Source organism: Pyrgilauda ruficollis, unplaced genomic scaffold (assembly GCF_017590135.1).
Source record: "Pyrgilauda ruficollis isolate IOZ18807 unplaced genomic scaffold, ASM1759013v1 scaffold101, whole genome shotgun sequence".
Classification (NCBI taxonomy): Eukaryota; Metazoa; Chordata; class Aves; order Passeriformes; family Passeridae; genus Pyrgilauda; species Pyrgilauda ruficollis.
Window position 1 is genome coordinate 1,018,202 of NW_024508213.1, and position 26,255 is coordinate 1,044,456.

The 26,255-nt window shown below is 35.2% G+C and overlaps 1 protein-coding gene across 2 annotated transcripts in view; it reads right to left on the reverse strand.

The window, feature by feature from the left end:
- Positions 1 to 580: 580 nt before the first annotated feature.
- The window catches only part of TTC13 (tetratricopeptide repeat domain 13), a 39,450-nt gene continuing 13,775 nt past the window's right edge, over positions 581 to 26,255 (reverse strand). For both annotated transcript variants that reach the window (XM_041468527.1, XM_041468536.1), the window contains 17 exons: positions 25,336 to 25,452; positions 24,408 to 24,518; positions 21,958 to 22,040; positions 20,724 to 20,865; positions 19,342 to 19,516; positions 18,757 to 18,913; positions 18,362 to 18,492; positions 17,857 to 17,989; positions 17,291 to 17,383; positions 12,996 to 13,079; positions 11,507 to 11,591; positions 9,081 to 9,190; positions 7,616 to 7,751; positions 6,872 to 6,951; positions 5,632 to 5,710; positions 4,073 to 4,152; positions 581 to 731 (listed from right to left, as the gene is read on the reverse strand). In XM_041468527.1, the coding sequence (XP_041324461.1) occupies positions 608 to 731; positions 4,073 to 4,152; positions 5,632 to 5,710; positions 6,872 to 6,951; positions 7,616 to 7,751; positions 9,081 to 9,190; positions 11,507 to 11,591; positions 12,996 to 13,079; positions 17,291 to 17,383; positions 17,857 to 17,989; positions 18,362 to 18,492; positions 18,757 to 18,913; positions 19,342 to 19,516; positions 20,724 to 20,865; positions 21,958 to 22,040; positions 24,408 to 24,518; positions 25,336 to 25,452 (1,920 nt within the window). In that variant the 3' untranslated portion in view covers positions 581 to 607. The remainder of the gene's footprint in view (positions 732 to 4,072; positions 4,153 to 5,631; positions 5,711 to 6,871; positions 6,952 to 7,615; positions 7,752 to 9,080; positions 9,191 to 11,506; positions 11,592 to 12,995; positions 13,080 to 17,290; positions 17,384 to 17,856; positions 17,990 to 18,361; positions 18,493 to 18,756; positions 18,914 to 19,341; positions 19,517 to 20,723; positions 20,866 to 21,957; positions 22,041 to 24,407; positions 24,519 to 25,335; positions 25,453 to 26,255) is intronic.

The following is a 26,255-nucleotide window of genomic DNA, read 5'->3' on the forward strand; positions in this document are numbered from 1 at the left end:
CAACCATCACCATCAAAGGGTATTTGGAAAGGAAGATTGTTGTTTCTGACATTTACTCACCAAGAGCCTAACTCCAAATAAGTAATTGGTTTGGTTTTGTTTCCTAATGATGTTTCCCTGAACCCCATTCTTTTAAGCTGCCATCTGTTCTTTCACTGGGCTGCACTACATGAAATGCCTGTGTATTCTCCAGTTACTCACACATGGTAGAGCTCTTAAGTTTTCTGTGCAGAGGCTTTGGAAAAAAACAATGAGAAGTAGTATAGCATTTTTACCAATGATGATAACTTTTCTATTTTTTTATTAAATAAATTTTCACCTGTAGTATGTTCAGTTCATAACTGATCAAGTTTCTTACTGCTCTTCAGTTTGGCCCCTGAACAACTATTTCTGTTAGAGTGTGTCTTAATATGAAAAAGCAGTTCTACTTCTTTTTTCCTCTTTAATATTATTGGTCACAGAAAGATTTCTTTTACTGGTGATAAATAGTCAAGTAAGTTTGTTCTATTAAAAAAAAAAAGCAAAATAAAATCAAACCATTTTGACCATAATTTGCCTTTCAAAATAATTTGCAAAGCAGTACCTCTTGGCCTTTTATTTGTATAAATTATACAACAACTATAGTTTTTTTTAGACAATGAGATGAGTCTGTATTTAGTACTTCAATCATCGTTCTCAGGGTTGGAAAAGTCTCTGATACAGATGGTAGGCTCTTGTAAGAAGGTGAAATACTGAAAGAGAAAAAAAAAAGTTTTTTTTAATGAGTTTTATAATTCACTTGCAAGTTAACACATTAACTTAGTTAACTAGACTTCTCCTCATCACTTTCTCTAACAAATTTGGGACCTGTGTCAAGAATCAACCCCATGCAGGCTTGGGGCAGAGCGGCTGAAAGCTGCTGGGCAGAGAAGGACCTGTGGCTGCTGGTTGACAGCAGCTGAACATGAGCCAGCAGTGGGCCAAGAAGGCCAGTGGCATCCTGGCCTCTGTCAGCAATAGTGTGGCCAGCAGGACCAGAGCAGTAATGGTCTCCCTGTACTCAGCACTGGTGAGGCCACACCTCCAGTCCTGTGCCCAGTTTTAGACACCTCACTGCAAAAAGGATACTGAGGTGCTGGAGTGAGCCCAGGGAAAGGAAATGGAGCTGGTAAAGAGTCTGGAACACAAGTCTTAGGAGAAGCAGCTGAAGGAACTGGGGTTTAGCCTGGAGAAAAGGAGGCTCAGGGGTGACCTTATTGCTCTCTACAAGCACCTGAAAGAAGGGTGTAGCCACATGGAGGTTGGTCTCTTCTCTTAGGCTAACAAGGGACAAGACCAGAAGAAATTGGCTCAGGTTGTGCCAGAGAAGGTTTAGATCGAATATTAGGAAATATTTCTTCATGGGAAGTGTGAAGACATTGGAATAAGCTGCCCAGGGAAATGGTGCAACCACCATCCCTGGAAGTCATCAAAAGTGTGTGGATGCAGCACTTAGGGACATGGTTTAGTGGTGAACACAATGCTAGATTAGCAGTTGGACTCAATGATCTTAAAGTTGTTTCCCAACCTTAATGATTCAATGATTCTCAGAATCTGTTGTTCACAACAGATGTTTTCATGACTACTCCGTCACCATACAGAATAAAAACAACGTCTACATAGAAGAGCTTTCAAAAGCAGCAGAATTTAAAGAAAAATGTATTGCTTTTAGTCTTCCATCCTTATTTACCACATCTACTTTTATTTGGCTACCACAGATAAATTAGCCACTCAGGCTAATTACCTTCATATTATTACATCAATCCTTTAAGCTGTACTTCTTCAGATTTCTTTTTTTTTTTTCCTCAGCAAAGTCAACTTTAGCATTTTCTCACCTATTATACATCTCTAATTTGACCCAGCAATTTCCTAGGTTCTACTATACCACAAAATGGTATTGGTTAAGAATAAATTGTTTTGGCAAGGTTATTTTTAACACAAATTACTTCCCTGATCTGGTTTGACATGGATTCCCATAAGTTTCAACAGTACAGCTGAGGGAGTCAGAAACACCTGGGTAGCACTGAAATGTCTTAAGCTGACTTTACTCCCAAGAAGGAAGTTTCTCTTTGGTAAAGATATGTCTTTAAAAAAACCAAACCAAAACCAGCATGAACAGGATTAATAAAGAAGAGTATATAATTGGGAGAATTACAGAAAAAATCGTGGGAACCATAAATATTTTATATTTCCAAGACAAGAATGTCTCAATATTTGTGCAGACTACTTCTAATAAAGTCTACAACTTGCTACACCAGTAGTTTAGAAATGTCCCTCCTTAATGAATACTGAATTTTACTTATTTACAAGTAAATTTTTAGCCTGAGTTTGACAAAGATATCCTTGAATCATACTAGCCTTCTTCCTTTATGAAGGGATTTTATAGTCCAGTGAAATTCACCAGGCTCAGAACCTCTGATAATAAAGTTAAATAACACACATCAGTGTAGAGATGTCTGGCACAAAGAGAGGCTGCAGAGTTCCACAGTCTCTAGGAACTTGGACCAGACCTCAGGAGGTATGGGATCTAAGATCCTATTCAAAGCAAGGTTAAATCAGGGTGTCATGGCTTTATCTGCCAAGTCTAGAAAATCTCCAGGGGTGGAGACTGCACAGCCTCTTTAGGCAGTCTGCTGATGAAAAGATTAGGCTAAAGTCTAAACGTTGTTTCAACTCACACACATGGCTTTTTGTCTTCCCACCAAACACTCACAGGTCCTGCAGAGCTGCTCTTAGATCAAAGCCTGATCTTCTCCAGACTGAACAAGCCCAGTTCTCTCCTGTTAAGGCATGTGCTCCAGCCCATTGGCCAAATTGGTGGCTCTCTACCAAATTTGTTCTGGTTTATTATGGTCTTTACTGCAGCTGAATGCAGTATTTTAGGTGTGGTCCAAAGTGCCGAGTACCCCCTAAATCTGGTTATCCAAACATCATCTTAATCCATCTAGTTGTCCTTATGTCCAGACTATAATGTGCTATCTTGATGACAGTACTGTGGGACCCTTGCTGAAGTGAAAATAAACAATGTTGATTGTTCTCATCATCCCCAAAAGTAATTTTTTTTTTACCAGAGAACCATCACTGGGTCACAGAATGTTTGGTAAGCTCACATTGCTTGTTTTCTGTGACTTTTTCCTTCATATCAACTGAAATGCTTTCCTAGAGGAAAAGTCACTTCATGACTTTCCCAGGGATCAAAATGAGGCTGACTAGCCTATAGTTTCCTGGGTTTCCTTTTGGCCTTCCTGAAGAAGTAACCAAGAATGTCCCCTGATGTGCACCATGTTTCCAAGATTATAGATGACCCTGGTAAGGACCTTGGCCAATTCTCTCAGAACCCTGTAAGTGTCCTGACCCTGACTTGAAGCATCCTAGAACTGGTGTTGTCTTTGGCCTGATTTTTAGATTTTGTATGGGAAATAACAACTAGGGGACCAATCAAATGCACCCAATTAATAATATAAATTCCTTATCAATGTATGCAGTATTAAGTTATAAATTCATATGAAAATCAAAAATTTGAAGCATTACACTAAAGTCATGCACCTACACTAAGTAATGGAATTTTCCATATTTAAAATGTCTACCTACTTTGAAAACACTTATTCTCCGAATCAAAACAGAACTAAAGGATAAGCAAATTACTTTGGAAATATAGTTTGAAGAGACCTGTAGGAGTTTTAGAAAAGGATCAAAAATTTCTCCTTGCTTTGTTCACTCATTGCCAGATATACTAATGCTAAGCCATAATATAAAAAGACAAATTTGACCCACTGGATAAAATGAAGAAAACATTAACCCAAATAATTTCCTAAGAAGATAATACTCACATAACTGAATGTCTAGACTACTAACTACTCTGTTAGACTAGAAATACACTACTGTCTGTGTAAATGCAAATCTTCTCATCAATTCCTAAACAGTGTTAAAAGATACACTGAATGCTTTACTAAACTTGTAATTTCTGAGTGACATTCCTCAGTATAAGTTTGATTTTTACATATAGTCTTTCATATTTTATTTCCTCATTCCCCATCTGAGCAAAATTATTTACCTTTTTAGATTCATCCAGCTCCTTGCTATTTTGGTAAACGCTTCAGACCCTGGTGCTGTCATGGCTTCAAAATCAACCAACTGAAAATTCAAGAAAACAAAAAAAAAAAATCAAGAAATTACAGAATTTTTAAGTTCTCTAACTTCAGGAAGGGCTTTGCTACCTATGTTCTTGGTAAGACAGGAGTAAGCTTACAAACCAGTCTGTGCCCTCACCACTTTGTCCCTCACCATCCATTTGAAGCATTCAAGCCAGGCACTAAAATTTTCTGTGGGGTTTGCACACCCCAACACAACCAATACTGGAAGCTACACTGGCCATGGCTACTGAATGACTTGCCAGGCAACAACAGGACTCTTGGCTACTGTGCACCTTTGACTTCACAGCAGCCTGAAAATGCTTAGCCCTTCTAACAACTCAGGCAAAAAACAAATTCCAGTTTCATTCCACAATTTCTTCCACGTCATGAGAGCTTTTCTAAAAAACAAGTTTATTTGTATTCAGGCACGCTGTTTCAGGAAAAACCCTCAAATGTAAAGATGTCCCCAGTATTCCTGTAAGTCCGAAATCCCGCTTAGTAGTAATCCTGAAACTCTGCCAGCATAAAATCAGTCAGCAAAATACTACTCTATCAAGTCCTAAGAAAATACTTAAGAAACCCCAAAGAAGTGTTTTACCTTAGCTTGAACTCCCACAGAATGGGGAAGGTACCAGCTTAATGATGTACTGAAAAGAAGCTTTCTTGCTGCTAAGCAAATGCTGCTTGCTCTTAAAAGCTACTAGAGTTCATTGCACTCAAAGGAGTGCATTGTTTTCAGGGCTGTCTAGAACAAAAGAGAAAATCACCCTTTCTTCAGTTATCCATGCAGGGTATTTTCTTCAACAACTTGGATTCTTACTGGAATTTTACTGATTCTTTTGACAATACATTAAAGAGACAGAGGTGTTCTCACTCCTTTCATGCTGAAAGGGTAATACAGCTAACAATCCCCAACTGTCAAAGAAAAGGAAATCCTTTATTAAACAATGGCATAACACTCAAATTGAGTCACTTGAAAACTAGGACTTAGTTTGAATTCAGCAGAGTACAGAGGGGAAGGAGAAATCAAGAGAAGTTGTAAATCCATTTCTACTAACCAAGCCCTAAAAGCTCTACAATACACTGAGAGTACAGACAGAAAATTTCTGCTGTGCATCAGAAGAATCACTGATTCTGCCCCAGTATTCTCAGAACTCTTCTCAAAGCAAGCTGAAAAGAGCAGCTCAGCACACTGGAAATGCTTCAGTAACAGATCTGTAATTCCTGTTGAACCAAACTGCAATTTGACTAATCCACATTATTGCACATACCATCTCCAAATTCACCAGCTGTCAGAACAGCAATGGAATTTTCAATACTCTCTCAGGCTGCAGGATATCACAGCATGCAGCTGACCCATCTCCAGCAAATAAGCATGCAATTTCTGTTCATTCTTACAACTCTTTCCCCACATTTACAAGTATTACTTCCTCCATCAAGACTGAGCTAATGTATTGATATTTGATATTTTGATACTTGCCTTTCCTTTAGGGATTTTTCCTGATACTTCTTTTCCACTTGCCATTAGTGCTCCCATGATCACTGAATAAGCTATCACACTAAAAGAATAAAATTAAAAGCAACAAATGGAGTAGAAGTCATTCCATAATGCTATTTTAGACTACAAAAGAAATGAAACATAGTATTGTTTCATAGAAGGCTAGTAAAGATTACTGTGCTAGTAACTACTATAATTAGTTATTTTAGAAGAAAATAAACAAGCACAAAACATTTAAAAAGTGAAATCACTGTAACTATCCAACTACACTAGAATGAAGTTATGACCCTATGGAGTTTTACTACTGTTTCTACATAAGTCAGAACCATATTTTCAGACTTTGGAGCACTTAAGACTCCCCAGGGCTGAAAACAAAGCAGACTCATGTTCCCAAGACAATCAGCTGTAGCCCAGAAGTGTTTATGAACTCTACTCCAATAGAGCTAGAGGCACTGTAAAGCTGTTCAGCTATTTAATTTTAACTTAATTTTTAACTGTGAATCTCAGACAGAATGTCTCTTAATTTTTATATTCTATAAGATAAATGCCAAATCTGATTACAAAATCCCAAAATCTCAGGGTTTTTTTCATACTGAACTGTATCTAGAAGTAAGACTAAAGATGTTAAGTGCTTAAGTGCTTTGTGGAACAGAGATTCAGAATAGTCTTAGATGTGAGCAGGTTTGCATTAAATTAGAATTCCAATTGAAAAGTTCTGTGATATATGGAACTTTATCCTAGTTTCATTTGGTGACCTTAACAGTTGCAACAATTTACTAAAATAATATTTTAATGTACTTCATTAAAGTAAGTAAGTAAGTTATGCCAAAGTATATTTCATCTTAAATACACATTTCAGAAAAATTTCCTAAGTGAAATTACAGTGGTGTAACACAATATGGATTAGAAAACCAAGCATTACAATTTAAAAAAAACACTTCTCAATGTGTGAGCTGATATTGATAAATTTTGAGCTGACACTACTCATCATTTTAAATACACATGAAGCTACGAATAGTTACCATTAGCAATTCCAAACTAGCTCTTAAAACAGTACCAAGTCAGTTCCCATTGTCACAGCAGCACAAAGGAAAAGCTGTGCAGAGCACAAAGTTCTATTTAAAATAATATTAATATTCAAAAAGACATTAAGATACTGCAAGGCATGGACATCATACAGCAGGCATTCAAGGTAACAGACATGATGAATACCAACACTAACCTAGATCCTCTTGAAAGTGGCATTAAATTATAGAAGTAATACACTAGTGACAGGATCAAGTTGCAAACAGCATCTACTTCCTAAGAGAAGAAAAAAGCATGAATAAAAGAATTTAATAGCCAGGTAATACCTTACAATGGTACACATTGCAAAGTCTTACATTACCACAAGTATTTTTTAAGAACTATTTCAAATGAAAAAATGTCAAATTATGAAACTGAAGGCTAATTAACAGAAGTTTGAACAAACTACTTTATTGTATCTTTAACATTTAGGTGAAACACAGTCTACACACCTATTAAAAGATGAAAAAGAAAAAGCAAAAGCTCAAATGTAGTCAGACTGTCCTAGCACATCAAATCAACACAAACACAATTCTAGTGCTTTTCACGAATTTGTTACTCATCTTATATGTAACCACCATGAGCCAAACCCCAAACAGTACTTACAGGGATGATGACAAAGATGAACACAGACTTATGAGAAAAATAAGAAAAAAGCAGAACACACAGTAATACTGACACCTTGCCTGGACACTCTCTAATACTGCAGGCAAAGCCCAGCAAATTTTAAGTAACAGACAGAATTATAGCAACTTCTTATGGTACTTGTCATAACTGGGTTTAAGTAACTTTATCTCCTATGAACTCTGTCAAAAAGTATTAGAACTGGGACTATTAAACAGAAAGCATAAAAACATAAAAGGCTTTTCCAAGGAATTAATAATTCCTTGAACAGCCTTACCCCCAGCTCTGCAGATAGAATCAGAATTTTTCCTTTAGCTGTTAGATCCTTATAAAGTGCATCTATTTCTGCATGATACAGCTGTGTTCTCTCTTCTGTTGTCTGAGTTTCTACTGAAAATAGTATGTTCCCCACTCTGTTGAGCAAATGAAAAAGAAAAGGAGGTAAGACATTTTTTGAACAGAACTTGATGCATATCCAGGGTAAACTACAAATCTACCACAGTTACACATCACCTTTTTCTTATCTTCCTTAAGCAGGAGATTATGTGCATTACTTCCCATTTAATTTAAAAAAACCAAAAATCACTTAATTAAAGATGCTACATCAGATCCTAAGTGATCTGAAAGATTGAAAGAATATATAAAGGCTGCCACCTGATCACAGAAGAAGTATTTCCATTGAAGAACACCTGACAAGCATTAGTGTTTCACTTAAATTCTGGGTAAAAAATAAGAAATGAAATTTAAAATGAAATTTTAAAATATCTTCACAGACTTTGGATTTTTGTATAGAATGTAGAGTGTAGTTTTCTTCATTTCTAAACTACCAAAACAGGATTGTTTTAGTATAAAGCAGTTACACTGAACAAAGTTTATCCAGAAGAAAGTTAGGCTATTTACTGACACCAAAATGTTTTCCTCAAAATAGTGAGGCCATATATTTAATGCCCTTTCACCATACATAAGCCTGTGATTTAGAATGTAAAATAAAAAACAAGAGATACATTAGCATTTTAGTAGGGAAATTTGGATTCCATGCCACTCATTGAAAGCACACAAACTCTGGGAATAATCACAATGCATAGAATTTTAACTTTTTTTAATTAAAGTTTTTATTTAATAGTTTGACAGCACTTCTGAGCTTCAACTTGCTCAATTTTTAGAAAGACAAGGAGTCAGAATCCATAAAGTGAGACATTTACTATTTCAGCCAGAATGTATTCTCATACATTCCGGAACTATTTAAATTTTCACTTGCAGATAGAAAGTCTGCAAACATCTCAAACATAAAAAAGTCAAAATCTCAAATAGAAGACAGTGTCTTCTATTCTTAGATCACAGAAATTTCCATTCCATTCAGGACATCTCAGTCAACACAAAAGACAAGGTCTCACAAGAAGAAATGCGTTTTGATATGTATAAAGATATTTGATTGATTTGTATTTGATATTTTTCCCCTTTAGGCATTTTATAGTCTAAGCTGAAAAACAAGGTCTCTTTTCACTTTTGTGCTCTACGTTAGAGAATCAGCTCAGTTCCATCACTGTTATCCAAATTCCCTTCTTGTTGCAAACACAACAGGAACCAAGCCCTCAAATGAGTAAACTTTAATTATTTACAAAAATGCCACTAGTAAAAAACAAAACTCACTTTATGTGATCAGAAGTGGCATTTCAGAGAATTAGTTGCTAATAATTCACCATTGCTTAATGTACCATAACCCTTGAAAACAGCAAACATACTTATCTCCTGTTATTGTAATTGTGAATCCATCATATTCTTTCCCTTGATCCTTCAGGCTGGGGACTTTTGTGTTCACAGTGAACCCATCTCTGGTTTTACTATTAAACTGCTTTCAAAATAAAAAAAAAAAGTAATATTAAAGGTAGCATAGACAGGGACTGCCTACCTACTGCTTTGAAGCACATAAAATACATGGAGTAGAAATGAATGTGGACAAACTTACAGAACAGAACAAAGTTACTGTCAGTGACATTATTTCATTCATCCTTTATCTCCTTCTGAATGGAAACCATAAATACTGAATGAGGCACAGTGGCATTCAACTTTATAACTAAATAGTGAATAAAATGAACTGTTTATGAAAAGCCACTGTACAAAGCAGTTCAAGTTGTACAGATTTGTCCCCAAACTGCATGTTGATGGTGACCTTTTGGTGCAGCAATGTAAATGGAAAAGTAGGAATTTGAGATCCCACTTTATGTTTACACTAAGAAGTGACTGCATTAGTCCAAGTGTGAATTCCAGAATACAACTCAAAGCAACAGTTTCTTAACTGTGATCCAGTTTCAACTGATGTTTGTTCTCATCAGAAGGAAAATATCTCTAGGTTTAAGAATTTTACAAAGGTACATTATCTAAGAGTAACACTGTAGCCACAGAGTTGTATAAACCAGGCAGAATTGCATTTAAGTAAAGCCAAAAGCCCAGCTTTCCACATACAGCATTCGCCAGCTACCCAAATAACCAAATTACATCACTATAAGAAAGACATTCATTTAATATAGGCACTAATAAAGACTAGTATGCACTAGCGTTTACTCATGCAGTTATTTATATTAACCTAAAACCTGTGATCCAGGGTGTTTTGTTTCAAGAGAATCTGCATTTATTTTAAAGGAACAAAAAGTCTCTAATGAGACAGCATTGCACTTTGATGCAGTTCAGAATGGGATGCAGGAGACTCAAACCGGACCAAAACGTGCAGGTATGGAAACTGGGAAGAATATTTGCTGCCAGTTGAGGCATTTACTTTGAAACAATAATGTACAGTCCACTATGTTTATATATTTTCATCATTTTATTGTAGTAACCTGTATTTTTTAAAATCCACTGGCAGCATTTTTTCTGGCCTACAATTAAAAAGTAACCAGATTGTGCAACGTGTGTCAAGAGGGAACACTTAGCTGTCCGTCCACCCCAACATCTACTACCTCTTCAGCGAAAGCTTTTGTTAAGGTTTGGTTTGTATCCATTTGGCTTCATATTTCAAAGGCAAGAACAGGACAGTACAAAAAAAGGACCTCTTAAATTAGGGTGTCTTCAAAGAACATATATTCACAACACATTTTAAAACCCAGAGAAAAATGTAGTGCTTAAACACACAGCTCCTGCAAAGATAATTGTAGTGCATGAGTGAGCAGTAGTACGAAGAACACATCCAAACCCAGACAGTCTGTCAGGAGTAGCAGCAAGGCAGCTTCAGCGATCTCTGCTCTATGGCAACCCAGCTGCTTTGCTTAGATACAAAATTCCAATGTGGACACACAAGATAAGAAAGTAAAGAATTTGTCTCTATTTAGCATAATGGTTTCTTCCCAAATTTTATTCTGCTCTGATTAAAATCCTGTACAATTTTTAAAAAGACACACTTTGTAACTTTGTTTCCTCAACCCCAAATACTTACACACTGCTCACCCTAGATTAATTTGAAGGAATGGGGGAGGGAAATGGTTTAACTTGAGCTGGGTTTAACTTTTACTTAAACCCAGCTCAAGCCTTACTACTCAAGTTAAGATAAAAGTATAAATCATTTTGCAGGTCATATATCCAAAGCCCTTCTACAAAGACCACCAGCAGGAGGAATAAAACCTGCAAGTTTCCCACTCCTTTTTTGTGAAGTCTTCCTAAGCTAAAAAATGTTATCCAAGATTTCATTTTAGCTATCAGTCACAAAGAGCAACTATTCCTCCACTTCCCTGTGCCAGCCCCACCACATACTGAGCTGCACCAATGAACCTAAAAGTAAAAAGAGCTTCCATATTCCTAATCTTACAGGCACATCAATCAATGTTTTTCATTCCTATTGTACAGGAACAGAGCGAGCCCCGAGCCCACTATGGCAGATCTGACCACAAACCCTCTTGGGTTGAGAAGGTTGCTTCAAAGAATTACATTTAATGTTTTTGTTTCCCATTATTTTGTTACCAGTTCACAGTTAGGCCAAGGATTGCAAATATACATCACTCATTCTCACATATCAAAGGAAAGGTCCAACCCTATATATCCAGAGTTGGAGTAACCTGAGCTAGAATTTCCAGTTACTCATTTTAAGTTTATATACAATGGTTTTATTTTGAGGAACTGAATATCTCCCAGAACACATTTTATGGTTTTTACCATATATTAAAGTTTTTGTGTGATTTACCTTCATTATTGGAAGAAGATCCTCTACTTTATGTACCTTTTCCAAAGCTTCTCGAACCTCTAGCAGTCCTTTTGGATTATTAGCACTGGAAAAAAATTAAGTATTAAATACAACAGTTGAACACATGTAGCATTTCTGGAAACTCATGTACCTTTAACCTAATCAGCCATAGTGAAGTAAGTTATTGAAAGTTAATTATTTATTTTCTGAAAATTAGTTCCTTTATACTTGTCGACATAATCTTCTATATTTCAAAAAGCAGTTTTCTCCTATATCAGTTCTGCTTATTTTTTTCAGCTTCAAACCTCAATTTCAGTACTCAGATTTATCTTATTCTAATCAACTATTCTGTCTTACTCTTGCTGTTAGCCACTTTAAAGCATCAGTGTTTGCATGAGTGTGTGTGGGCAGGGGGTTCTAGGTAAGGAAAGATGGAAGTAGAAGAGAGCCAAAATTAGAAATATTCTTCACAAAATATATGCATCTGGGTAGCCTCAAAGGCAAGTAAATACTTCAGATGCAGGCACAGCTGGATCATGTAGAAACCTGTTGAATTACTGCTCTAACAATTATTAATTACATTAGACGTGATTTTTTAGAACAGAATTCTTTTAGAAATCACACCACAAATTGGTCTGGTTTAAGGTCAAATGCTACTGGGCTTACTCTGAACAAACTTCCTAGCAACAGATGACAGACTGCCAGTTACTACAGAACTTACATATTTTCAGCAACTATGATAAATTTCTAAACTTGAACATTTTCAACTGTTACAAGGATTTTCTTTCATTTTTTGATATTTAAGTAGCATAATGAGATTGAGAAACAGAACTCAGTATTTAATAAAAGTTACCAGGCCAAAGGAAAATCAGAGGGTTTAAAGCGAAAAGAGTTTTTTAGGTTTTTTTTTGTTATCAGAATACTGTATTCAGTACAGATACCAACATCAATTTTCATATTACCTTTAGCCATATTATTTCATTCAAGAGTCTACAAATCTCTTCATCTACTACTATGTAACAGATAGTAAAGAGTCTCTGCTCATTTAAAACTACTTGTCAAACACCTGTTTCAATGAAAATTACCCTCCATATCTTCATTTCTCTTTTTTTCGTCAGTTCTTAATAAATTTATCTCAATAGTCAGAGTAACTGTACTTGATTCTACCAGGAGGAAACCCAACATCTTTAATAAATCATATGCTTAGAAAGAATAGAGATCCAATCATGACAGAACCATGGTTACAAATTCAAAACAGATATTAGTTTCTAGGTATACTATAATTCACAGGGGTTTTTTCCTATTAATTTAAGTTTCTTTATGTGGCAATGAATACAATTTTCAATTTCCAGCAGAAATTAAAACAATTATATATGCTAAGGAAACCAGAATTTACTAAACTAAGAAAAAATCTTTCAGACTTTCTGAAATAAATATTTTGTAAAATTCAGGTCACTGTTACCAGGGGAACAAAAAATTTGTGATTTACCCATGATAAACAAGGATCCTGTCTTTTATAAAATGAAGAATTTTCTCAAAGTATTCCAGGTACCGCATGTTAATGACCTGTCCCCTACAAAGAAAAGAGAGGGTTTTCTGAAGTCTTGTTTTTCAACCCAACATTCCAGGACATAAATATTACTCATTAATATTTGCAACAATTTTATTCATAGTTGCTCTGTAAATTAAAGGAATGAACCATGTAGGATTTATCTACATGGTGAACTGCCAATCTCCCATTTGAAACAGAGATTACATAGTGGACTTGCTCAAACTCAAACTCATGTATCATTAGAATTGGTGTTCTCTGATAAACTACATTCCATGCATATTTCTCCATTTTTAGTGTGCCTGATTCCAGCAAATCTTATCTATATATTACAATTATCTATTTGTACAAGATATAATCTTCCCTAGACTCAGATACAACTCAACTAGAAAAGAATTCTCAGTTTGCACATCTAGAGAACCAATACGCCTCAGTTTACATATTTGGCAATATACATGTTGATCTGCTCTGGCTGTCCAATATATTTTTCTTTATTCACCTGTGTCCCTCTATATTGAAGTATTTTTGCTTTTAATCCCAACAGTTATGAGTAGTAACTCTAAAACGAAAACATTAAAAAGTGTTGCTTTTTCCCTTGGACTATTTAGTAAAAAAAAAAAAAAAGAATAATCAATATTAAAATGTGGTAGAAACCTGTTAGGATTATAACCACTCTGACAGGAAAAATTACATACCATTACTGCATTTGTAGAAGTCCTTCCTCTTCTCCCAGTCTACAAAACAAGATTTTATAAAGCAAGTGTTATCGCTCTCTGAGGAAGCAAAATCACTGCCAATCACAGGAAGCCGTGTACACCTAGCATTTTCTTTCCACTTTAATGGATTTTTGTCAGCTCAAGTCCCTTTCTAATGTCTCACTTGACAGTCTCTCAACTTAGGAGGCCTAGTCTCAGAAAGCCAGCAGAATCAGTCCTCAAAAACTGAACAGAATTAGAACACATACACATATCTGCACATAGGAAAGAGAGACAGGGAAAGTGGAAGGATGAAGACAAATCTAATATACATAACTTGCCCTTGTTGTACGTCCCATCCTTTCCCATCTGTATTAAAAAAATATCTGTACAACAGGCAGTAGCGTGTCAGTATAAGGAAGTGCATTCTCCTTTAAGTGTCTTGGAAAATACATCCAAAGCAGATCTATCTTCTATAAGGCCATCTAGAAGCTGTTGTACTAAGAAAGACTTTTGGTGGGTGGTCAAAAGGGATTTGTGTTTATTCCCACTCTTTCTTCTTGTTTAGTAAACACTACCACCAAGAATTCAAAAGTTGCAATGCTCCAGAGCATCTATTTTTTTCGTAAGAACATTAAGCATATCATTAATGTTTAGCTGATCACAAATCCTTCCTTTGTCTATGAAAACAGCTAAAGCTTTCCAAAACATTTTCTCTACTTTAAATCAAACTTACTGGCTTTGATCATTTAAGCCAGAAAGAAGATAAGCCAAATTCCCTTGGCTTATAGATCCTTGTCTACAGACCAACAAAGAGACGGCTAACACACTTGCATCTTGAGAACATGAAGATCTGAAAGCCTATCCAAAATTGTGAAGTTAAAGATGTTTCTTATGTATCTTTTTAAAAAGGTCCCTGAATTGACTCAAACAAAAAAAGGTTTTTGTTTTCTGACACGCTCCAAACATTTTGCCATTTTGGAAAAGAAAAAAAATTTAAGTCTGCAGACACTGAATACTAATGCCTCAATGACAAGACTCATTTGACAGGAATCACTGAACAGTAGTGGACTTCCAATGGAAAGAATTCGAGTAAAGCAAAAGGTTGTGCTAACAGACAAGTAATCCAAGTATTTCTGCCCACAGAAATTCCTGGTGTACAATTCAGATGAAATAAAACCTAGAGACAGCTTGAGCTCAGCATGACTAGATCTTTTACAAATGCTAGAACACCAACTGCTGTTGCTACACTTCATGTTTGACTGAACAGCTTTTATCTTAACATACATAATAATCATGCAAACTGCTATTTGTCAGCCTAAATCTACTGTTACACCTGGCTGTCAGGTAGCCATTCTATTTTAGAAAGAATTCAGCCTTAGTTATACAGGTATGAGAATAACTGTCAAACAATAACCTAACTATAAAACAAAGTATATCTTCCTGGAAGACAGTCAAAAGACCATAAATCCATCTCAGTTATCAAGAAAAGCGTATTAGCTTTGTACCCTATTAGTCTCTTCAATCAGCAGCCATTTTACAAGCTGAGTAATGTAAAAAGGAAATTATACAAATCTGCATAATTATTTAAGAAGAAATTGTCATTTAGAAATCTGAACTAGAACATACTTCAAAACTAAAATGAATTAAAAAAAAAAAAAAACAACCATTACCACTTAATACGTTAATTTATTTTATCCCTCACGTTATGTGACATAATCAGGATGGAGCCAAAAGCAGAAACAAATCACAACAGAAAGCTGATCAAAGAAAGTGGTTATTACTTAAGGCTGGAGAATGACCAAACCAGAACAGGCTTCCAGAGTCAAAAAGAATGCTATCACCATCCAGTACTAAAGAATGAGCAACTCTTAAGGCAGTAGTATTTAGGCTGCTTCAAATCTACTGTTTCTTCAAAAAAGGCAGCAAACCAGTATTTTTCAGAGAACCACTACTTAGCTATCAAACAAGCACAACCAAAATGCTGATGAGATCCCCAAACGGCTGAGCCAAACCAAAAAGGTTAGAACTAGGTTCACTGTGGGCCTACAGTTCTGACGTTCATGAAACTTACTTCAGACTTCTATAAAATGACCAAAACAGCTGTAACAGTATATCTTCAGTTTTACCAGCATTCTCTGATGAAAGGAAAACAAGTATCTTGGCCACTGCAAAACCAGAGTTCCTGACACAGAGATTATGTACAAGGACATATTTCCGCACATTAAACGTTTGGTATTAGTTTCAGGACATTAATTTTAAGTGTTGTAACATGAATGCCTTTCTGCCAACACAGATCACCTAAAAGTTAGGCTATTACTCTCCCATTAAGAAATAAAACCATGAAGAAACAGGTGAAGTATGGAATGCCTTTCTGTCTCCAAGTACAGATGGCTGCCATTTCTGCTGCACTGTACATATGATAAGAGAGAAATGCAGCAACAGCAAAGATGGAAACAGCTTGGAGCCCAAATGTAACCCTTGGCTTGAGTGAAGAGAGAAGCCTGAGCACAAGACTGTTCAAAAAGCAGCACATCTTGCAAAGTAAATGATCTGCACTGGAGTTTAATTCTCCATTAACCACTCCAAGAAAAGGAGAGGCTGCTAGGGTCCATTCCACAGACTGGAAGGAAGAGAGAGGACAAATTCTCATTAGCCTCTGCATATGAACATCAGAACATCACTATTTTTCTCTGCCTAAAATAATTCTTGAGAAGGTTTCGTTTCCCTTATTCTCCTTTTCCAGTACAGCTTCTCAAAGAACAAAGAGATAGACATACATAAAAGCAGAATGACAGATCAAAGATTCAGTATTTCCTAGGAGGGGGTGGATTAAGATGAAACCTGACTGCATATTTATTTACACTCTGCTCCTGTGATTGACAGTGATGTTGCCACATCGAGTCTATCTCACTTGTACCACTTCAAGGGAGGTAGCACTGTCATGACTACAAATACAGAGTTTTGCAGCATGGGAGAAGATGGAACGTACAACAGTGGTTGAATCTTTTAAATTTTACCTTTATTTGGAAGTGCAACTGTTACCTTTCATAGATGACTTATTCTGTCATTTTTGCTTTACTTTGGCCTGCCTTGGAAACAACTATGAGTACTGTTTTTCCTCTTCACTGTAAACTGGTATTAAAACTAATAGAACAGCATTGTTTCAACACTGATGCCACTGCCTTTGAGAGGCAGCATTCACAAAAATTACAACTATGATGAACTTAATAAAATTTTTACATTTAAGGTTATTTGGGAAATAAAAACATCATGTGAAAACATGCATATTCTGGATCCTTGTTAGATACTGCTGTAACTCAGTTGTACAATTGAAATTCAGGAAAAAGAGGAAATATCATAAGGGAAAATTGTCCACAAATCCCAAATGTTCCAAAAGAAATCATAAAATAAATATTAAAGTAAAACAATAAGCACATATGCATTCAATGCTGTAAAATACTGTTTCACAAAGAGCTGGTAATTTCTGGTACAACCCCTCAGTGTGTGTGGGAATGCTGTTTGGTAAAACTCTCATACCTGATTAAGTTAATATGATTATTGAAACCTCTGCTAAGGCTCCGGGCAGGCATTTGGTCCAACCAAAGCACAGGCTGGTCAGGGTCAGCTATCCTACAAAGACAAAGGACATCAAGATTGGCGCAAATTTCAATCCATGTAATATTTCTAATGGAGCTTTCTTCACACACAGAACAACTTTAGGCAAAAACTAGAAAAGAGATTATGGAAGATAACTTTTCCTGAGAAACAGGGTTTTTTCTTATAAAAACCATACGACTCAAACATTTGATGTTTCTGGAGTTGAAACTGGTAGTTTCTATTTGCCTTAGCTGCAATGGTCTCTCATAGATTTGCTTCAACTGGAAAATGCTATTCCAATTTTTTCCCTCCTTTATAGAAGAAGAAAATGGAATATTTTCAGAAGTGCACTCCTTGTACATACCATCCTTTTCTTTTATCAGAATTTTTCTAGTTACAGAGTGGCAGCAAGTGTCCATTTTCTTGTGCATGACTGCAGCCCTTTGGTTAGCTGGAGCACTCATCATTATGACAACCAATCCAGGCTTGCCCTCTGTGACCATTACCTTCGCCACTTCACAGCAATATCAAACATATCTCTCCACTGCATCAGTCTGGTCTTCCCATTCATCCGAACTTTGGAGTTTGCCCAAGTCCGCTGCACAGCTTGCATTACTTCTAGAGAGGCCAATCCCATTGCTGAGGTGAGACAGTACGACAGAGGTACCAACAACAGAAACAGAAAACCAATTAGAGCCAAATACTCAGTGTTGCACAGACAGGAAAACTGAAGCAGGAAAGCATTGTAGTTACAGGAAAAGAATGGACAACATCAAAAAGTCTGGGAGATCCTGATTTCCAGTGCCCAGCTAGGTCAAGAAAATGCTGACATAATGATTATTTTAAACCTATCTGATTTGAAAGAACAGAGCATAAAACAAAAAATGGTTTTATGTAAATACAGACAGATTAGTTTTGTAAATACAGATAGAAAAGATACAGCATTCCATTATCACACTGGCTCCGCCCCCCCTGCCTCCCCCTCCAATTTACTGAACATTTTCAGTATACCTCTATGTATCCTCTTATTTGGAAGAAATCCTGGTGTCTCATACTGCATCATGGAACCCAGATGATCAGCCACACATATGAGTTCTTGCACATCAGGCTTATAGCTTTCAAAATTCTGAAATAACACATCTCTTACAGAGGAGAAAAACATGCATCAGACACCGCTTGGCTATAAAAGTCCTGAAAGCATTTGGCAAACAAATCTGTGTTTTACAAATCTATAGCTTTTGTGTGAGAAACACTTAAAGGATAAAGAACACTCATTCCTCCTCCAGTCCTCTGAACATACATAGTATGTTGCAGTTACATGCAATATCTCAAATTAATTCAGTCTTACTGAATTCAGTGACAGACCACCCCATTTAAAATAGGTTTTAAAAAATAAAAATTCTCACTTTATATGTGGCTGTAACCCTGGTTGTTCTTCATAATTTTCTATAAGAAAAGGAAGATTTTTGGCCCAGTGATCCTTGAAATTTCCAGGAAGATCTGTATCAGTATTATACTCTGTAAGAGGGGTATCCAAATGTGCATGCAAATATCTAGAATACTCTGGAGGAAAGAAATAAAATTAAATACTGTTTGCATAATCAGTTTACTTATGCCATTACACAAAAACAGTAACCAGGTTATATGCTTGTCAGTTAAACAACTTGACTTAAGTAAGTCATTATTTTTAGATAATATAATTTTTCTATTAGCCAATTTCCAAGATAGAAATAAGTCTTTTTCAACTAAGTATCACAACATTCTACGTTTATATAGAAATGTATATTCCATTTTTGGACCTAGCTTTTAACTGTATGAACAATAAGAATCAGTGCACTTTCTTCTTTACATACATACTCAACAGTGCTCATGAGAATGTACTGGTTTCTCTAAAATGACTATCACTACAAGCAAGCTTGCACTATTAGGGTCCTTGAAGCATTTAAGAAAATTAAAAAAAAAAAACAAAACCCTTAACAACACCAACTTACCTCGGAGGTATTTCACTTTCAGATATTCTGGATTGGCCTTCTGTCCTGGTAAAGGATCATTTAACATAACTTTGGTCTGAGCTTTTATGCCTTCATAAAACTGTCCCATTGCAACATGGCTGAGACCCTTCATGTACTGGCACACTTCATTGTATGGTTCTAGCTGTAGACATCTCTAGGAGATTAAAGGAACAAAACACCCATAAATCAAGAGACAGAAAGAATATCTTCAAATAATCCAACCTGTTTGGCCAGAAGACATGTGAAGAGATTTATTGATTATTAAGATCCACTTCCATCACAATTTTCTCTCAAATGCTAGCAAATGTAAGAAAAAATATTTTCAGCTTTATCAAAGGGGAAAAAACCTGAAAATCCAAACCTTGCCAATGCAAATATGCTTTGGACACTTTTCTCTAACAATATTAGCTCAATGTTAACTGGGTGAAATTAGGCAAAATATTCTCCTGAAAATATTACAAATTACTTTGGGTTAATTACATAGAAAAATATCTTTTCTGTCATTTCTCCCATTCATCTCTTCAGTACTTCATGTATTAGTACACCTGTATTTTAGTCAGCTATTTACTGTACATTAAACACACAGCAAATTCCTGTTTATGATTCAGAAATGAATGCTTCAATTCTTCCAGCAATTACATGTCTTTAGAAGAGCATCTCCATCTCAGAAGTTGAAGTACCTTTTCAATCACATCAGTATCTACAAACTGGGTTATAGAAGGTGAATATGTAATAATGCACATAAAGTGTTCTCCTTGTGATAAGCACAGACTCATTTGGAAAGGGATCTTATTTCATTCCCTGTTTTAAGAATATGGGCATACAAATAACATCTGCCTTTTTTTTCTGTCTCCAAAATAAGGCAGTTATTTAATGCCAGCAGAGATAGGCAAGATTTTGGCAACATGAAAATTTTTGCAAGCACAATGAATCACAACATATGCCGAATTTTTCAGAAGAAAATACTCTAGAAAAATTAGATAAACATTGTAACTTATTTTCAGCTGAAAATTACAGACTAATACATTTTATCTTTCATCCAATATGAAAAAACTTTGTTTCAAGTCAAAGTATCAGCAAGAACAGAATTACCAGTTTGAAAAGAAAATATTTCAGTTAGTGCTTGGCTTTATAAACACATAAAACAGTTAAAGAAGCCATCTTAGTTTTAGCAAGATTACATTTTTAATTACAAACTTAAGTTTTATCTTTTAAGACAGACTTAAGAAAAAAATACTTCTAGTTCAAATGCATGCAGACTCAGAATGAAAAAGTTGGAAATTCGTTCATTTTATTGCACTTGTTGAATACAAGACCTGGTTAAAATATTTCAATTTTGTGTTTACTTAGGGCCTGCTTACCTTAAAATTCTTTAGTGCTTCATCTAAGCTTCCATGATGATAAAGCATCATTCCCTTGAGCTGTAATGTCTGAACATGATTTTGATTCAGCAGCAAAGCCTTCTGGAAGCTCTCTGTAGCAGCATCAAAGTTGCCAAGCTCTCTAGGTGATTCCAGAACATGGAAAGTGAAAAATACAGAAGGCAACAGTGACAAAAAAAATATTTGTTAAAGGTGACTTTAAGGTGTCCAAAGGAGATATCATTGAAGAGAAACACAGTACTAAAGAAAAATCTCTACAAAGAAAGCAGTAATTTTGCAACTATTCTTCTGTGGTGCACAGAGTTTGTTACTTCCAGAAAAATGTACTCTGAAATACAAGCCCACAAATCTTCACAATCCTCAGCAGACATTAAAACTGTAAAAACACATCTTTTTGTAAAAAGATATTTCTTCAGAAATGAAAGTAAAAAAAAAACTTCCACACAAAGCATTCTTGGAAAAAATTATCTTTGAGAGGTCTTTTTAACTTTTAAGTACAAGCACATTCTTCAAAATTTACCAACTACTTAAATGCTGAGTAAGAAGAAAGCATATGGTGTTTGAAAACTGAAACTAACTAAAAATTTATTGACTGGAATTACTCCATGTGCAGGACACCTGTACATGTAAGCAGACAGTAAAAAGAGTCACAGAGAAACTGTCATGAGAAAATTAAAATAGAAATAGTATACAATTTAGTTTATCATAGTTTTTTAATTCAGTAATTCAAACAAGAGCAACTCAAGAAAAACAAACAAGATTTACTAGTTTTAAATACATTTGCAAAAAAGAATTTTTAGCAGAATAGTGATTAACCACAAGTCTTTAGTTTTAAATAAATGCATGAACACCAAAGGCACAACATTTGAAGCAAGATTTAATCAGCTGTAGCTCATGTTGTATTAACCCCTTTTATCATTTAAAAATCATTTACCATACCTAAAACACATCTTACTGAAAACTGCCATTTAGCTAACCATTGAGTCTGGAAGACTCAAAGAGATACCACAGACTAAATTAAAAAAAAGCAAAGCAAACATAGAAATTATTTATATTGAACATACCCTGACATAGTCCTATCAGCTGCTGGAGCTACCAAGTATCACATTTGGTTCTGCACAACTTTGTAACAAATGTGTAAAACTTAGAGTGCATTTTAAAGAACACAACCAGATGAAAAATCTACTCTAAAACTACTTCTGAATATGAGTACCTGTAGGCTTGTCCCAGACTTTTATACGCATCTATAAAGTCTGCTTTCTGCTTCAGAGCTTCTTTGAAGGATTCAATGGCTTCCTACAGAAAGGGACCAACAGAAAAATTTGTAACTTACTACATCATTAAATTTCAGCATCCTCAGTAGTTACTAGCTATGGAATTTATGGTTATATATCAAAAGCTTTGGAAGGAACAAACAAGGCAGGAATTTATTACAAAATCTATAGAGTAAAAATTATTACATAATAAATGAAATACCAAAACATTCTTTACAGTACTGACAGATTTCACTGGAATTCTTTTGTCTAATATGCAATGGGAATGAGAAATTCTTTTAGTATTTTAATAGAGTTCAAGAGATGAAATCCCTTCAGAGTTTGCTTTCAAAGCACAGCCTGCTCCCAAAGGCAAAGCAGTCTCCTCTAACAGTCTTCCTTCTTCATTCATAATACATCTCTTAAGTTTTGGAGGCCAAAAGACTCCTTCAAATCTGCACTCTGCCTTTAATTGTCTTATTGTATTCTTTGTTATTTCCTCAGTTGGAAACATTCTCTTTAGGGATTACAGAGTAAGTGATCATCTTCACACAGTAATGTGTACTGTTGCTATTACTGCTATTGCTGTTGTAAGGAATACAATGTAATACAAACAAAAGCTAACAAAATAAGCACATGGTTAAAGAAATATTCCTCTTCAAAGAATCTGATTAAGAACTCAGCTTTTCAAACTAGAGTGGCTACACAAACTGGAATATTCAATACTAAGACTTAGAATTAAGGATGGAATAGTCAACTACTTTATATTACTAAGGAACGTCCAAAAAGTATCTTGAAGTCTTCAGTGCAATAAATTAGATGCTGTAAGGAAAGAATTACTGGTATCTTTAGTCAATCTAGAAATTCTTATTTAGAAAAACTATCAAATATATTCTGAGCACTACAATGTGTGCAAAAATACCCATTGAAAAAAAAATGTAGGACAATCACCTACTACTATGGATAGGCTCATATCCTATAGGTAAGTTTTAAAATCAAGATTATTATTCCCAAAAGCAGTGATTCAAACAAATCTCTTTTCACTTAAAAATCAACACATCCACCCTCAACCCAAATCTTCAATTTTCAGCAAGCCTTATAAAATCTAACAAATGGCATGTATAGCTTTCCTTTAAAAGGCAGCCTGAATCTGACTGGAAGCTAAGGTGTACCTGGGGATGAAAAACCACTCAGTGACAATCTCTCTGAACATGAATATCAGACAGGGAAGATGCTTCCTTTGAGAAAAGAAATTGGGGGGAAGGAGTAATGCAGAAATGTGTTGATCTGTGTATCAGAAAGTAGTAAACTTTGCTTCTATTCTGCTGAGACAGCATTTATTTTTGTCAGCTGCATTTTCACCATCACTTTTTGCAGTTTCTGTTGCCTACAACAAAAATCAGAAATCCAGACTATTATTTGCAAGTATCTCTTCTTACTGCAAGAAGATACAGACAATAAAAGCTCAATGAATGTCTGATGTTCTCACAGCACACAGTGAGACTATGGAAAAAATTACCTGCTTGGGTACTAAAAAAGTGAGGAAGTGGACTGCAAAAAAAATAGAGATTAAAAAATAGTGCTTGCCAATGAAAGATAGTGAGCTGAAACTGGGTTGCCTGCAGATTCTGCATACAAGCCTTAATGAACCCCAAGCTGTTATGAGAGGTTAAAAAAAAAGCTTCTACTGTTGAGTTCAGGAATCACACCATTGCATCTTAATTTTTCAATCTGAGGATTTCAGAAAACTTGTCTAAATACTCTCCACTCTGGAAAATGGCAGCAGTATCTCTAAATACTTTACAAACAAGAAACAGGGGCAATATTATTATACCTAAACAGAGAGAAGTTTTGAGTTAAAAAATGGTGAAAACTTAAAAAGGCATGGGATGAACTTTCTTCTCTGCTGATTTTAGAAACTGAAGGAGCAAGTATGTTCCCTCAAGTTAGAGATCAGCCTTCCAGAAACAACATAACATTGAAATAAACATGCATAAATGCAAGGCTCCAGCACTTTCTTTTATTACTCCCTAGCTCGTTCAAGTAAGAGTTTAAAATTATTCTCCTCTTCATCCCTCTCCCCTTCCCAAAACTTAGGAAATCTCCATTTCATTTTGAAATTTTTGAACATAATCATAAATACTAACAGAGGTACTAAACACAAATATCTTTCAAAGCATTATCCTTCAACATGTCTGTAATCACTGACCTAATGAGATTCAATGAGATCTGCAGTATTTACATATCATATCATGGAATCTTTTTATTTTGCTTGCACTCTTTTACCTTAAAAATCTTCCTTATGTGAGAGAAAATACATATATCAACACCAATGATATTTCTACTATTTTATGGAAATAACTTCAAATAAAGGGTATTGTTCTAGATGAACTATTTAATATAGCTTTACCTTCAGAAGTCCTCTGTGAAAGAAGGTTAAGCCTTTATAAAGCATAGCTATAGGCTGATTTTTGTTCAGTTCCAGTGAGCGCTGAAAATCTTCATGGGCTGTTGCATAATCCTATGATAAAGAAGATTTCAGATGATACAAAGAAACACCATACAAATAAAGAGGGATATGTACTTTTATTTCCATAAAAGTAAACTACAGATTTTTATTTAATATATGAAGTCAGTTTCAGAACTAAGCAGTAATGATTATCAACTACCAATCAGAACATCAAAGAATGCACAATACACTTCCAACTTTTACAGGAAGTGCTGTATAAAACACAGTAAAGTAAATGGAAAAACACCTGGGGGCAAACAGTGAAATCAGAAGAATCAAGTAGGAAATCAGCTATCTAGTATTCACACAATCTTTGAAGATAAAGCTACTTGTTCTACATTAAAGCTTTAAGAACAAGACACAAAATGGGATGTTAGCATTTTTGTAGGTGTTTTTTGTTTATTGTGAGAAGTATTTGTTCTTAAGCATATAGAAGACTTACTGTCTTAGACATAAGCATCTTCCTTTTTAGACTGGTGTTTATCAATACTAATTAAATGCGGCCACAGGTTATAAATCAAGTCAAAGTCTTTATCCACATCCTACTTCTCAAACACAAAAGAACCTGAGGTGTGCATGCAAAATACTCGTCCTCTGATTCTCAGCATTAAATATATTTGCAAATGAAATACTTAAGAGAATACTTCTGAACTGTCAGAAAGCCAGCTACAGGAGAACCACGGCTTTTGCTAGTATATTGGTCTGAGGTTTTTTAACTAAATAGGAAAGAAGTTCTAGAACAAAAGTAACAACTAGCACAGAAGCCAACAAAATCATGAACAACACCCCAAACAACCAAAGCCAAAGAGAATCCGCAAAATCCACTAACCTCAGATATGAAGTAAAGGGTACCTCTGTGCCTATAGAGCCTTGCTGATGGTTGTAGCTGAATAGCTTTGGTGAGATCTGATAATGCTTCACTGATTCGTCCTAGTGGGGACAATATCTAAGAGTAAAAAAACCAAAACACAGTTTAGAGCAGACAGACTGAATAGATTTGTTTTAGAAATATAAAGATTATTCTTTTCCATGTTCAGCTTTAACAGAGTAATTGTATTGGCTAGAAAATACTGGAATGTTCCACCATAAATTTCAGTAATTATGGCTTTTAAACCCATATGAAGGAGTAAATCTGAAAGAATTTTTCTCAAAACTATCAGTGTACGTGAACATCCACAGAAACCCTGTATTCCAAATGAAAAACAAGTCAGTCAATGCAAAATACTCAATTTCAAGCCATTTCAACATATTCAAATGAAAATGTAATGAAAGTATCCTCCTAAGCCTAATTTGAAAAAAACATTCCCCCAATGGAAAACAGTCCATTTCCAATTATTCAAATGCCTTTCACATTTTTAGGTCAAGGTTCACAAATGTGCCAAGAGATCACTAAAAACATTAAAACTCTGAATATTATGGCAGCTATCATTATACAGTATGCTGACTTTAATATTTATACTTTTGGTTTGTCTACAAAGCTGCTTCTTAACATCTTAACATTTTCTGTAATTTAGTTAGCAAAACAAAACTTGATTTTTAAAATAAAAAATATATGTGGGTTGGAATGGTTTTTAAATTACATGCACAAATATACACCCAACACATTTCATTTCACATTTAATTTTTTTTTAAATTTGGTATTTTAACAACTAGTATTCACAGTAGATTTACTAAGGTGACAAAAGGTGCAAACAGTAAGGTTCAAGAGATATTTTGATTAATTTTATTTAAAAAACCTTAAACGCAAAT